General features: G+C 39.4%; 1 protein-coding gene across 1 annotated transcript in view; it reads right to left on the bottom strand.

Annotated features, from left to right (window-relative positions):
• AIG1 (androgen induced 1) overlaps positions 1–16,271 on the bottom strand; it is a 234,054-nt gene that overhangs the window by 132,038 nt on the left and 85,745 nt on the right. The window contains 1 exon segment of the mRNA XM_060029870.1: positions 11,416–11,517. Within this exon segment, the coding sequence (XP_059885853.1) occupies positions 11,416–11,517 (102 nt within the window).

Raw genomic sequence — 16,271 nt, forward strand, 5'->3', positions numbered from 1 at the left:
CCACCAGGGCACCTTCCCTGGAAGTTTTAGACAGAGTTTGACACTAATTTGTTACTTACTGTATGATGATAAGTTGAAATCATTAGCTAAGGGATTTACTTTATTTTCTTTTACCTTACCTTATCTCTTCCCGTCCTACTTTAGAGGATTTACACTTATTTGGCCTACTATGTGGCAGGCACTGGGCTATGTACTTCCACGGCTACAATCTCATGAATTCCCACAAGCTTTAAATTCCCCACTAGTGGAACTCGGCAGAGAAATTTAGAAAGACTGTTGGGCAGAGCATGCTATTCTGATTAGCCTCTTAAATCGCATATACTAAACTGTTCCCACGGAATAATAAAACTGGAGAAAACTACGGAGGTCACTTGGTTCAGTTCCCTTCTCTAGGTGGCTCACAGGTCTGCATCTATTTGAAGTGCGGCAAACAGAAACGGAGCGGCTTTTTTTGAGTTAACCTGGTGTGAGAAAGAGAATAGAGCAAAAAAGACATTCTGCTGTGTGTGCGGTCGCGGCAACAAGGACGTATAGAAAGGAATGTTTATTAACATCGATCTTTTTACCCTACACATATAGATAGTAGCAATGTGAACAGCAGCACGTGGACCTATAAGATAATTAGATCTATTACCAGATCACATGAATTAATGTATTTGATAAGGATGAAAAAGTTTGCATTAAAGGGAAACATTTCCACCAATCAGGGCTAATCTTTGCACTTAGGTTAAACATACCTTAACTAGATCATTAGGTGCAAGCTCCTTCTCTGAATATGGATACGGCAGAACAACAGGAAAAAAATCACTCTTGCTTAGATGAAAAGGAAAATAATTTAAAATGCCAAGCATGTTTACCAGTGTCTTGATGAAATATGTTTGTGAGCTACAACGACGATTCATGTTGAAAGACATCTCTTTAACTCGATGTTAAAGCTCCATGGAGAGAGGCCCTCGGTACGGTAAGTGCCGTGGGGTCAGGCAGCTCAGCATTCTACTCCCAGCTAGTCCCCTCGCCAGCGGGGAGAGCTTGGACAAGTGGACGTCATTTTCAGTAACAGTTACTGCTGCCTGCTCTTCCTGTCTGCCACCACGTATGTCATCATCATCTAAATACCTGTCTTGACCTTAGGAATCAACCATCCTCTCCACGTACAGTTACAACGTGGTTATAATTTACTGCTCTGAAAAATCAATCATGTTGTTACTGACTTGACTCAGAGTGTTGTCTCCAAAGCAGCTTCAACTCAATGACACAAACTTAGGCACCGCAATTCAAGACAAAGAATACATCATTTTATTAAACCCCAGTATATCCATTCAATGATCCTCAAGTTCTTAGTCCTGCAGCTTCCCCAGAGCCCATCCCATATTTGCACTGCATTTAACAAGCTGGAATTCCCTAGGAATATGTCTTAGGGTCCTGCAATTTGTGGAAAAACAAAAACAACAACTTTAAATCTTAGCTTAACCACACTGGTCAGGTAAGAATGATGTGGAAGCTTTAGTGTAGAGAACAGTGAAACTGCCGAAAAAGTTAATGGAAGCTTGGACAACACTAACACGCAAGGACGACCACACCTGCCAAGTCATGTGAAAGTGTGAAAACACATCTAGACAAGCTGAAGCCTGCTCAGGGGAGACAGTGTGGTGAAGGGTGTGTATACCATTTCCTCAGTAAATGTTTACTGAGTGTGCACTTAATCCCTGACACTATGCTAGGCTTTGGAGGAAAGGATAAAAAATTTTGTTGTCCTTTATGGCCTCATATCCAATTGGAGGAGTAAGCAAGTAACTGAACAGTAACCAAACAATGTGATGAGAGAAAACATAGGTGTATAAACAAAGTGTCATGAGTGCAGTGAGAAGACCTACTCAGATGCCGAGGAGTCTCTGAACTACTTCACTCATAGGTGGTGTCTGAGAAAGAAATGCAGAAAGGGGGCATCAGACCTTCAGTTCTTCTAGAAAAGTAACTGAGGCAGCAGTGCGGAGACAGGTCTGGTGATGAGACAGTGGGGAGGACAGAGATGAATTGAGCTTGTTGCCTCAGTTCAGTTGAGTGATGATGAAGCCTTGAACCAAAGCAAGGATGGTGGAGGTCAGGAGGCTGGGGTAGACTCAACAGGTACTTTGGAGGTATACACGACATGGCTTGCCAACTAGCTCTGAGGGGTCTGGTGAAAAGGAGCTTTTAGATGCATCTTGCCATTATTGAGATGGAGATGCAAGATGGGGTTACAAGATTTAGAGGAGGGGTTAATGAGGTTGTTTCGATATGTTTATCTCAAGGTCCTTGTGTCAAATGCAGAGTGTGATGCCCTATGAGACACTGGACCAGAAGTACAGACTTGGGAGTAACTCTTGTAGGGCAGAGACTGAAGTCATGAGGGAGAGTGAGACCCTTTTGGAAGAGAACATGAGGAGAACAAATAAGACTGGTGTTTCAATCTTGAACAGTGGATGAAGGGACTGGGCAGATTTGGACTTAAAAAGAACAGAAGGCTCAGTTCCTTATGAGAGTCTTTCCTAAGCTGAAGACCCCATGGTCTTGGTCTACTACTGAAGCTCCATCATCAGGGATGCTCAAGCAGAGACTGAATTTGCCATTATATTGTTCAAGTGATTCAAGTATCACATGGTGTATGGACCAGATGATCTTTAGAGTCACTTCTCAAGTCCAAGATTCTGGCATTCTGTGCCTCTGTGGCAGAAGATGCAGCTTTTCTCCCACTTCACTTTCTTTGGCAGCCATCACTGATGCTTGCTGAGGTTGGAACTTCAATTAAAAGGGAACTGGAAAGGATATAGGGATGGACTTCTGCCAAGGAGTTAAGTCTGTGGCTAATGAATGATCTGTCTGTGGTAGTGAAGAAGGAAGCCAGTTCCCAGGACAACACCTGCCTGCCTGTCCCCACCCGTCCCCCAACTATGAAGAGCTAAGGGCAGATGAATGGGAAACATATGAATGAAGTTTACTTTGAAATATCTATGGATTTAAGGATTAGGGGTAAGAAAACTTGAGTAAACCACTCTTTGGGTTTTGCTGACCCCAAAATATCTGAATATAATTTATAGACCTTCTGATGAACTCACACTACTGCTGGGCCTGCTCATCTATTAAATGTAGCAAGAAAAAGGGCAGAGTATAAGCCAAGTAATATTAGCCTTGAATTCTACCCTTGCATGGAAAATCAGTTCTACAAAGGAATTTGTGATGGCAGGAAGTTACTTTAAAAAGCCATCTGGCTATTACCCTAGAGAAAAAATACCCAAATAAAGCAATCAATATATGGAAGAGCTTTTCAATACATTTGATCCAGGCTATTACTTATCTGGCCTGTAGCTCTTAGATGTTCCAAGGACCCATGGTGTGTTCTTCAGACATCAATTCTGGCCTTTTCAGGTAAGAGAAACAATATATGTACAACCAATAAGCCCCTCTGGGGGGACAGCAGGCCGTGCATGCAAGGTTTGGCTGCAGTGCAGCTGAATTTGAAAAGTGAAGTACAATACAAGGTAGGAAAAAAGTGAATGGTTTGGGGTTGCATTCTCTGTCAACAATTATGGAGGGGAAACGAGAAAGAGTGGGGTGAAAGAGAACAAGAGAAAATGCAGACACAGAATATTGATAAAGTCGATTCATTCACGCAATAAATTAGGTACTGTTCCAGGTGCTAGGGATAAATCAGTCTCTAAAACAAAGATCCCTGCCTTTGTGGAAATTAAATTCTAGACGAAGGAGATGGACAATAAGCTCTAAACACAACATATAAATAAAAGCATATAATATGTCAAAGGCAGTAAGTGCCATGAGGGGGATAAGGAGAAAGGTACGGGGATTCCGGGGGGATGGGGTGGCTTCGGGGCCTAATAGGCTACTCAGCATAAGCCTTACTGAGAAAGTGCCATTGAGCAAGGATTTGAGGGGGTGAGGAAGTGAGTTAAGCAGATCTCTGGTGGAGAGCATTCCAAGACAAGCAGAGTGCTTGGTGTGCTCAAGGAACAGAAAGGAGGCCAGCTCAATCTACTAACATCTACTGATTCGTCAAATGATTATTGAGTACCTATACTATGCCAAGGACTATGCCAGGCACTGAAGAGAGAAAAATTAATCCCCAAAGCTCAAGAAGCTATGAAGGAGATATGGTGTTTAAAACTGTGTGGTTTGGCCGTGACATTGTGCCTTCTTTACCCTAGGACATTTTTAATTCCCTTCCCCCCCACCCCGGTCTTCCTCTTTCTCAACTCCTATTCGATCTCCCTCCTTGTCGTGGCCATTTCTCTTCTCACCCATGATGTTCCCTCCTTTCCTTTTCTCTTCTCCCTATCTTTTCCCTTTCCCCATCCTAGCCTCTCTATCTCCTCCTCTTCTTTCTTGCTTCTTTCAGGACTTTTTCTTTACCTTTGATTTCCTGTAGTTTAAAAGTGATACGCACAGGCGTAGGGTTTTTTGTTTGTTTGTTTTGATTTGTTTTGGCATTTATCCTGTTTGGTGTCCGCTGAGCTTCCTGGATTTGTGGTTTAAGGTCTAAGATTAATTTGAGGGAAATTCTCAGTCATATTTCTTCTGTTTCTTTCTCCTTCTTCTCCTTCTGGTAATCCCATCATGCATCTGTTACACCTTCAGTAGTTATCCCATAGTTCTTGGATGTCTGTTCTGCTTTTTCAGTCTTTGTTCTTTATGCCTTTTGGTTTTTGAGGATTCTGTTGATATATTTTCTAGCTCAGAGAGTCTTTCCTCAGCTGTGTCTAGTCTACTAATAAGCCCACCAAAGGCATTCTTTATTTCTGTTACACTGTTTTTTATTGCTAGCATTTCTTTTTGGTTCTTTCCTAGGATTTTCATCTCTCTGCTTACATTGCCCATCTGTTCTTGCATGACGCCTACTTTTTCCCTTAGCATATTAACCAGAGTTGTTCTAAATTCCCAGTCTGATAATTCCAACATCCCTGCCATGTCTGGTTCTGATGCTTGCTCTGTCTCTTCTAATTGTGTTTGTTGTCTTTGGTATGCCTTGTGATTTTTTTTTGATAGCCGGACATGATGTACTGAGTAAAAGGAACTCCTATAAAAGGCCTTTAGTAATATGGTGGTGAGGTGTCAGAGGAGGAAAAGTGTTCTACAGTCCTATGATTAGGACTTAGTCTTTTAGTGAGACTGTGCCTCTGGACTATGAACTTCCCAAGTGTTTCTTGGGGTTTTTTTCCCCCTCAGGTAGGACAGGAAGGCTAGAGTCAGCTGGAGTTGGGTATGTCCCTCCTTCCAGGTCAGTTAGGCTCTGATGATACCTCAGCAGGTTAGACTCTGGTTAATTAGTTTCCATTAAGGTCAGGCTTTGTTAAGAGCTGAGTGTTCTGATGTATTTCACAATGATTCCTTTTCTCTTCCCTCTGCTGGAAGCATGAGGGGATGTTTCTCTGAAACTTATTGTGGGAATCTGGTTGAGCTCCTGCAGGTAATCTCACAATATTGTGGGAACCTCTCTATGCCTGGGCCACCCTGGACTTTCTCACTCTCAGGTTGTCCGCTCTGAGCCTCCAGTAATCCATCAATTACCATTCAGGTTTCCCTCCCCAGGTGCTGGTTCCCGCAGCGGTTTCTGCTGAGGAGACTCTGCTCCAGTTTAGTTGTAATTCTCTGTATTTGCTTGTCTGTCTCTCTAACCTTGGGGCAGTGGTTTGCTCTATGTTCTCCCTTCTCATATGGATCCAAGAAGAGTTGTTGATTTTTCCAATCTGTTTAGCTTTTTACCTGTTATGATGGTGTTGCAACTTCCAAGCTCCTCATATGTGGAACCAGAAAACCCTCTTCGTCTCTGCCTCACAAACTTGTTCAAAGGTTTCTCAAACATCATTTAAAAGAATACATTGTCTCAATTTACAATATTTCCAGGTGAAATAAAAAATAAGAAAGAAAATTGACAAAAGCTAAAATAAAATACCTTAAAATCCATTACTGATTTAAAAGAGACAGAATAATCGAATCTTCATGTCAAACTTTAGACGGGCAATATCTAACACAGGAGAATTGGGCTTGGTAGAACTAATGACCACAAATGAAAATTCACAATGGAAGAAGCTAAAATCAGTAAAATTTGACATGAGAAAAGCTTATGGACGAGAACAGTATTCAATAATTCTGAAAGTATCTGCCTCACTGTGGATGTAGCTCTCCTTCTTGTTCTTTGGGGTCTTATTTGTTTTCTTTGGGAGGTCCATTGGGAGCCTTGGAACGAAGTTCCCAAGAAACTCCTGACCTCTGTTCCAGTCTTACTTTTATTTTTGAAAATTTTCAGGTATCTTCTAGTTACTTTAGAATATATTGTGAAAATTGAGAAAGGTAGTTTTTTCATATGAAAAAGAAGGTCTTCTTTCAGCCAACAACTTATTCTATGAAATATCCAATATCAGGGTGGCAGACTCCATGGGTCATGAAATGCATAATCTTTCTATCCCAGAAAAGGAAAATTTCTATAAGTTGTATTATTTACCAAAAGAATAATGTCAAATTTGAGTTCCTGCAAAACCAATGATCATCCAAGTGGTATTTAATGCCTTCTTTTCTGGGAAAGACAGATGTACAAAGACTTTGGTAGTTACCAAATGTCAAAGTAATATTGAACAGAATAAACATTTTCCTAAATTAAGGTTCTCTTGAGGATCAGTTACATATAACAAGAACAACTGACAAATCAAGCATGATGAGAGGTGGGATTTATTTTTTTGTCTCCTGATAAATTATATGGGGAATGAATAACTCCTCTTGTGATTAGAAGAACATCTAGGTCATGTCTGCTTAAAGATCTGTGGGATAATAATAATATTCTAACCTTCTGCCGTGCTTGGCATTCTCAAAAGCACTTTATAAACATTAATTAGGTCTTCAATAAGCTGAGACTGTCTTGTTGGTTTTTTCCTGTTATAGCATCACTGAGAGTCTGCAATTTTTCTAGAGTTTAAATATTTATTTACTTATTGCTTTTAAAGTGTATTTACTCCATTGACAATGTTTTAAAATTATAATCAGCATTAGAGAAATGTTCACAGTTCTACTTTTGCAACTAAGAAACAAGCCAGAGTAACAACAGTGCTTCTCCTTGCCCGAGTGAACAGTCTGTTGGTCTGGGAAACTGTTTTCTTACTTACCTTCATCCACTTCAAACATGCCCTTCCCATCCTTTAAAACTGCATGTGTTTTTCTCATCCTGTAACTACACAGTGCCTACCAGGGTGCTTTGCACGTGGTGGGTTTTCAAAAAATGTTTGCTAGATTGAATTAAACCAAAGCTCAGCCCGCATATGTGGCAGCCATGCGGAATCCTACCACAACTATCTGTGACCACTCTCATTACATTTTGGAAACTCTGATTCATTTGCTGATATCACTACTTCTGTTTTTCTTTTGTCTGATTCTCAGTGGACTGAGAATAAAAGGTGATAGGAAGAAATAAATGTGAACTTGACATTCTTCTAAGTTTCAAAAGCAACTACACAAACATGCTTTACATTATCAACACTTAGTGAATACCTAATGGGCAGGTATGCTGTTTGAATTTCTGGGAATACAAAGATAAATAGGGTTGCAAGGACAGAACAATTTTTGATTTTGGATATCGAACTGACTCCATTTAAATGTGCTATACTGGAGCTTCCCTGGTAGCGCAGTGTTTAAGAATCCACCTGCCTATGCAGGGGACATGGGTTTCGAGCCCTGGTCTGGGAAGATCCCACATGCCACGGAGCAACTAAGCCTGTGCGCCACAACTACTGAGCCTGCACTCTAGAGCCCGCGAGCCACAACTACTGAGCCTGCGTGTCACAACTGCTGAAGCTCTTGCGCCTAGAGCCTGTGCTCTGCAACAAGAGAAGCCACCACAATGAGAAGCCCGTGCACCGCAATGAAGAGTAGCCCCCACTCGCCGCAACTAGAGAAAGCCCATGCGCAGCAGTGAAGACCCAATGCGGCCAAAATCAAATAAATAAATAAACAAACAAATAAATAAATGTGCTATACTTTATATGTTTGTATTTTTAGTTGTAGTAAATTAACATTCTTTGTGTGGAGGGTGTGTGGGTGTGTGCTATTTTAATGCAGCCTGGAGATAAGCTAGTGTTTACACAGCAAGGGTGTATTACCCTTCTATTCACCCATTTCCTCTTCCCTTCTGCAAATAAACTCTAGGATTGCTTGCTGAGAGAAAAGAGGAAGACAATGGAAAGAAAGAGATAGGATATTTTCCTTTAGTTATAATCATGTCTAACTTTTGGCAACTTTAGTGTAAATCAAAATTGAAACCCCTGTGGATTTCAGACCCTGTAAGTTTTCTCTTATGCCTGTTTGAATGCTGCAAATTCAAGACTGACTTGATGATTCTCCTGAAATGGTGTCATGATAGACTTATACACTGCATCTCAGTTCTGTGGTTCAGGGCTCTGGATCCCTAGAAATTATGTTGAGATTCTTCAAACAATGAATATGATTCTACACGTAAGAACAGAGTAAATTCTCTCTTGGAATTCTTGTAGTTATAAAGATCTAAGCAGGCAATGATAGTGAGCAGGCCTAGAGAGCCGTAAACCATTTGCAGAAATATTTGACGATTACAAATTGAACTAGACAGTATTAAATAAAATATGTTCTATCCTCCTACATTCTTAGATATATTTTTGTAAAACAAAATAAAAAATATGATTGGATGAGTAGTAAAATTTATAAATTACAAATGTAAATATTTAGTATAATATAAATATCCCCAAATTTTATTTTCTTGCCTTCATTTCAGCAAATTCACTAAATATGTTTTTATAATGGAAATTCTTACAAAACTGGAGCTCTACTGACAGTACTAATCTAAAATATCAATTAAAAATAAAATTTAATTATAATTAAGGTGTACACAACTTGAGTGTTTTCATCAAAATATGAACATTAAATAAATGTAAAAATTTTAATGAATTATTTTCATACGTTAAAATTAGATATTCAGAGGTAGCTATTAAAATTAAAGGCAAATACAAACTATAATTAATTAAATACAATTTTTAAAAAGCTGAAAATGCTGATTTAATTTTTTGATGTTTCATAAATCATATTACGCATTTTTTATAAAGATTAAATTATTCATGATTGCAGCACTGAATGTTCATATTTTAATTGCCAATCCAAAGCATCAGCACCATGTTTTATGCGTGATGTATTTAAAGTTTCACATATACATATTTAGAGTAATGTAAACTGTTTAATATTGCAAAATATTCCTCAGCCATCAAATGCAACTTCTTTGTTAGTAATTCTGGAACCATGAATTGGAACATGAAAAAAAGCCAAGAAATGGTCATTCAGCTTTTCTAAGACAAAATTCATTGGGAAAGAAACCTATTGAGCTCATATTATCTGAGAGGACTTGACATGTTCGTTAATTTATTTTTCCCTTTCCTAAATATTTCTGTCACTCAAATCCTCCTTGCATTTCTAAGTAGTGTTTTTCTCCAAGAGTGAGAATTTTAACCCATCAAAGTGAATCAAGGGAAAATTAGGAGCGTCCAGCTGAAGTTCTAATAACTTCATACAAACTTAATAAACCATTCATTCGCAACATTAGATGGTGCCAGGATCTGCAAAGATTGTGATTTATTCTCTAACCAGAAGGTAACACTGTACAGTTTAGGGATGTAGACAACAGGCCAGATTGCCCAGGACTCTTCTTCTATAGCACATGATGTAATCATTTGTTCTCAGCTAAGGCCCTTCTGGTGTCAGAAACCTTCTAAGCCTCAGTTTCTTCATCTGTAAAAGGGATAATAATTTCTTGTTCGTAGAACCACTGGGAAAATTAAATTACATAGCCTGGCACACAGTAGGTTATCGAAAAATAGTAGTTATTAGTATTGACTGGCAAAGAATTATGGGGACTGGCTGTACTGCATTAGTCATCAATCTAATGATTAGGTACTTCTCTTCCTATATGCCAGGTGGCTGGGCAGAGACGCAGGATTCGAAGGCTGCCATTTTGCACTAGCTGTATAACATTTTTGCGGACATGTACCATGGAGAAATGAAAGTGTGGGGCCAGCACAGCTAACAGCAGAGCAAACTCGGCTTGTAAAAGTGGGGAAAGGCTCCATGAAGAAGACAGTATACAAGCTGGCAGGATAAGCAGGAGTTTCCCAGTGAAGAATGGAAAGGGCATTGGGGGCAGAGGATTGCAAAGACTTGGGAGTTCTGAAAGCATTTCCACATTCAAGAAAAGCAAAAAGTTGGAGAGAGGCAGAGTAACCATGTCGGGCTCCTGGTTCAATTTAATTGACAAGACCCAACACATTTGTTTGTAGCTAGACCTGAGGTGCCATGTTAATCATTCGACAGTGTGGCTCTAATTGGACTCAAGGAAAATTCCAGTTCTCTGAGATGTGCTACTTTTGAGGCGTTGGCTTACAAAAGGTTTGATCAATGGCCCTCAGTACAATAATGTTTGTTTGTTACTATACAGCATTTTCTTAAAATATACCAAAATTGGGGGCAGAAGGGAAACACTTACTTTGGACCTCAGATGCGTGATTTCCAGTTCTTCATTCCCCTGTAATTTCTGTCATGGGTTGCCCTTTTCACTAGGAGCACCCAGGGACACATTCTAAAAATTGATGTAACCAAAAAATGCAGGCTTCTTAGTTAATTAGTTAACTAAGTTAAAACAGTGCTCAATTCCAGAGATGGAAAGGGAAGATGACACAAAATTTCTCTGCAGAAAATATACCCTCAAATCTTGTCAAGCAATGTGCAAACCAGCCAAAGTATTTGATTTGAAACTTGTGAAAGTAACATCATTGCTAAAGCATCCAAAAGAATTAGACTGAGAAGAAGGAAAAGACCTCAAAGCTGCAGGCAAATACCCTGGGATGGGCAGACCCTGACAAGGTGGACGACCACTGCTAAGGACACCTCCAACGCCTGTGACTCTCCCAGGAAAGTAACAGCCCTGCCTCTCCTCCAGGGGAAATTCTCCAAGTACACTGGTTACTTTCAACACAATCTCACCGATGGAAAGCGGAGGAGGCACGGGGTGTCCATAGTGGTGCAGGTGGGAATCAATCCTTAGTCTTCAACAGGGGACAAGCCTTTGAATGGCACAGAAATTAAATCCGTCCTGGAGTGAGCCAATCGTATTATACCGAACACCACTGACACCTCTTATAAACTGTGGATTCATCTACTATGTAGTTTCAATAGTGACTCAATTTCATGAGAAGACATTTTTTATTTATGTTCAGTTTTCTTCTCTAACTGTACTCTCTCACTATAATTTTCAATTCACAGCTATTTAGGTAGATTCTGCGGACAGTCTAAATTAGAAAACAGCTCTTTAGTAGATCTTTTTTTTAAATAAAAGGAAATCATTAGTTTTAGTCCACTTACCATTCCATGATTCAGCCACCCTGGGATAAAATTATCAAGCAACTTCGGGTAAATCATCTCTCTGTCATAGGCATAAATGATCCAGAACACCGCTACAACGAACTGGAAGGGAAAAAGAGATCCTTTATTTCAAAGGCACCAACTGTCCACAGAATACAATTTGTTGGTTATCTATTGTTCAAAGAACCCAGCAAAACTATAACTTATAATGAAAGACAAATCAGCAAGCCAGCTAATGACTGCAAAGATTGTTCTAACTTCATCCCATTAGTGGTAACTGTGGGGGTCCCTCCTCTTTCCTTGATCTCCCAACTGTGTTCTCTCAGGCGAAGGGCTCTGTTTGTGAGGGAGAGAGAGGTGGCCTCTCTGACATCTGGAACAGCTCCCTTCCAGGGCTAAGTGTGTTGGTTTGATTCCTCTCAAGAGGGTTTAAAAGTTCATTGGTGGTTTTTTGGATCCCATTCCCCACTGTACAGCGTTAGAACACATTCAAGAAGCTGTAGTGTATTTTCCTTGAACCCATCATGTGGTTTAAATTAATCTTCACGTTCTCAAGTTTCTATTTCATCACTCACAGCATTGAAATCACTACTATAAAATGTCCCAAAGTCACAATTCCAGCAAATGTATTAATTTATATAGCCTAAGCGGGGGCTTTAGCGACACTGAGAAGCAGAGTGTACGAACAGTTAAGGAAGATTCCTAATTTATGAATAATTCATAAATTCATCTGGATTCCAGAGGTTTATTTTGACCCATCAGCAACATCATCAAAAAAAGCGAGGAGAGTACTCAGTTTATTATCTTACCTTTCCTCAAACTAATGGTGAGAGAAGAAGCTCCGATAAAATAAAGAAATGAATGGCCCAAGGACTTAACCTTCACCATAGAATTTTTTTTAAAAAAATGAATGCTTTTGTAAATAGTCTATAAATGTAGCATGTAGAAAAGGGAATGAACCGTCCCAGAGGGAGGTCTCATAGTCTCTTCAGAGTTACGTGTCAAAATAATAAATACTACGGAATGATAAAATGTGGCATGAATGTTAAACAGAAACAATTTTATCTCATTTCTTGTAAGTCATCCATGCCCTGACATTTTATTAATAATAGAAATTTTATTGCCACTTTTTATAAAACTCCTGGTGTTTATAGCTCAAGGCTAGTAATCAGAAGGATTCCAAAGTTCTTTTAGAAGTACGTCAGTTATCACACGGATAGTCTTAGCCCGAAAAAAAATTCACCCTTAAAACCCAGGACGTTATGAACATTCACTGATTCATAAAACACATTGAATGATAATTACAATAGGCAACTGTAGATAACACACGTAGTTTTAATACCAGATTAGGGTCCCCAGTTATTTATCCTGCTTTTGGGGCAACTATTTTCACCCAGTGGATAAATGCACAAGAGGAAAAAAGAAAAAAACATCTATTATCAGCTTAAGGTTAACTATCGTCAAGATCTTTCCAAGTACAACAAATAATTTTTGAATTATCCGCAATTTGGGTTTGTTCATTCCACTACTAACTTCATGTGTATTGAATATCAGTGTTCCCTGCTCTCAGACCTGGGTGGGCTCCGTGCTTTACAGTCTTGTTATGCAAAGTGTGGTCCCATGGGTCAGCAGCACCCACGCCACCTGAGAGCTTTTTAGATGTGCAGAATGCTAGGTCCCAGCCTGACATGTTCTGATCCTGTATTTTAATAAGATCCTGAGGTCATTCCTATGCACATAAACGTTTGAGATGTCCTGCTTCGGAAGGCTCTGCTCCAGCCACCTGGAACCTCCTCCCTCGCCATGGAGTGAGGCAATCCCAGGTCCAAGAGGCTGGTCTACCCAGAGCCTGCACCCCCTCCCCTTCTAAACCACATCCTGGGAAACCATGACCCTGGAATTTCCTGTCTAAGTAGACACAAGTATGCCTCAGGGCCTGTGTGGGTCTCCTTCTCGGGTCTGACCCTGGAAGACTGACTGTGCAATAAATGTTTGTATCCCTTGACCAGAGAGATGGTTAAGGGGTATTTATTCCTGTAGGATGAGAACCAAAGTTTTACATGTGGCCTGGGTGTCCACACACAGGCATGAAACCGTTTCAATCCTGGATGGAGCCATCAGTAGAATCCCTTTACCTTTGCCACATAGTGTAATTTAATCATGACAGCGACATCCCATCACAGTCACAAGTCCCCTTCCATACTCAAGGGGAGGGGATTATACAGGCCTGAGTAGCAGGGGGCAGAATCTTTGGGCCGTCTTAGATTCCTGCTTACCATATGCTTCTACTCTTCTTTTCCAATATTGTTTTGGCTATTTTAAGTCCTTGGCATTTTCATTTAAATTTTAGAATCTCAGCTTGTGAATTTCTACAAAAACATCCCCCTAGAATTCTGATTATGACTGTACTGAATCAGTATATTCAATATGAGGAGAAAAGACATCTTAACAATATTGAGTCTTCTAACCTATGACCATAATTTATGTCTCCATTTATTAAGATCTTTAATTTCTCAATGTTCGTAGTCTTCAGTGACAGCTCTTGCACATATTTCAAGTCTACCACTAAGCATTTTATGTTTTTTCTGCTATTGTAGATAGCATTAAATTTTATTTTTTATTTTTTTTATTTTTTGCTGTACACGGGCCTCTCACTGCTGTGGCCTCTCCCGCCGCGGAGCACAGGCTCCGGACGCACAGGCCCAGCAGCCATGGCTCAAGGGCCCAGCCGCTCCGCGGTATGTGGGATCCTCCCGGACCGGGACACGAACCCCTGCATCGGCAGGCGGACTCTCAACCAGTGCGCCACCAGGGAAGCCCTAAATTTTTGTTTTTTTTTTTTACATTCTTTGTTTGCTAGCATATAAAAACACAAATGATTTTTTGTATATTGACGTGGTATCCTGTATCTTTGCTAAATTCACTTAGTCATTTGAGTGGTTATGTTATAAATTATTTTTGGTTTTTATATGTACACGATCTACAAATGAAGACAGTTTTTCTTCTTTCTTTACAATTTGTGTGCCTTTTCGTTCTTTTTCTTTTCTTATTGCACAATATTGACCAGAAGTGATGAAGAGTGAGCATCTTTGTCTTCTTCCCTACTTAGGGAAAGTGTTCAGTTTCTCAACATTTCAGTTTAATATTAATTGCAGGTCTTTCTTAGGTGTCTTTTATCAAGTTGAGGAAAATCTCTCCTATTCTTAATTTATGTATATAATGAATGAGTGCTGAATTTTTTCAGATAGCTTTGCTGCATATCTTCAGGTGACCATGTATTTTTTTCTCCTTTATTCTGTTAATATGATGAATGACAGCAATTGATTTTTAATGTTAAACCAACCTTTAATTCCTGGTCATTATGATGATCTTTTTTTATTTAATTTAATTTTTTAATTTTTAATTTTATAATATTTTATATATTATTGGATTCGACTTGCTGATATTTTAAGGAATTTTTTCCATCTTTATTCATAAAGTATATCAACGTCTAGTTAGTTTTTTTTTTTCTCATAACGTCATTTTCTAATATTGGTTACAGGAGGATAATGCTGGTCTCAAAAAATAAAGTGGGAAGTGTTCTCTCCTCTATTTTGTGAAGGAGTTTGTGCAAGGTTGGTATTATTTCTTCCTTACCTATTTGATATACTTCTCCAGTGGCATCATCTGGACTTACAAGTTTTCTTGTGAGAAGATTTAATTGTGAATTCAATTTCTTTAATAGATATAGAGGTTTTAGGTTTTCTATTTTTTCTTGAGTTACTTTTAGTCATTTTTGCCTTTTATAGATTTTCTCCATTTCATCTAAATTTTTGAGTTTATAAAGTTGTTCTTAATATTCTGCTATGGAAATCAGCAAATGCTACAAATCAGGTAGTTCATCCTTAGAGAGCTGGTTGTTAAAGTTTGCCAGCACATCACTCTGGAGAGCAACTTTCTGTTCACCAGGAATGATCATTCATGGTGTCCCTACCACATATAAAGCATTGTGGGATTGATACTTAATAGTGCAATTTGGCCAATCCTTTGACCCTTACCATAGATTGACGGAATTATATGGGTTATTAAAAGCAAAGTGATTTTCAAGAAAGTGTTAGTCACCTTTCTCAGTGTAACACTAGAAGATCAAGATGTACAGCTAACTGAGTAACCAGCCTTCTAAACAATTCTTGAGATAAAAACACTGCACAGATGGTAGCTTCTTGGCTTCCTGCACTGACATCCTCTTGATGGTATGGTCATCAGCAAACCCAAAATAAGTTTGAACTCTACTACCAGGGCATGGATATGAACAAAAATAGGTTCTCTTGGACAGACTAAGTGATACTGAAACGTCCTACTGTTGTGAAGAAGCTTCTTCTCTGGCCAGGACCGGTAGCCAGCTGTTCCTCAGCACACACCTGCTGCTTCTGTGCTGCCAGGACCAGAATACTGTACTTGAACTGAGAGTGGGAGAAGCACAGTCACTTCCGAGTTCTTCAAGCTTCCCAGACAAAACACTTGTGTTACAGTGGTTATTGAGGCCTCATTTGAACCCCCCGGAAGGATTAGAAATAAACACAAAAGAAAACTGGATTCATACTTTGTCTCTTTTTGTAAGGAGTCTCTCATATGGAGTCCAGTAGAAGCTGAAGCTAATCAGCTTTGGTTTAATTCTAAGAAAAAGCTTTACTGATCAGTGGGAAATTCCTTGGAGTTTAGTAACACCAATTAGAATGCAAAGGATGTCACAGAGACATTTCCCCTGAAGGAGGCTAAAATGTCACTTATCTGTAGATTGGTCTGTGAAGGCCATTTAGCGTGATCTCAAACATCCACTGTTGAAGGAGGGAAGGAGGAACTAAATGAATGCATCT

This window comes from Delphinus delphis, chromosome 14 (genome assembly GCF_949987515.2).
Source record: "Delphinus delphis chromosome 14, mDelDel1.2, whole genome shotgun sequence".
NCBI lineage: Eukaryota > Metazoa > Chordata > Mammalia > Artiodactyla > Delphinidae > Delphinus > Delphinus delphis.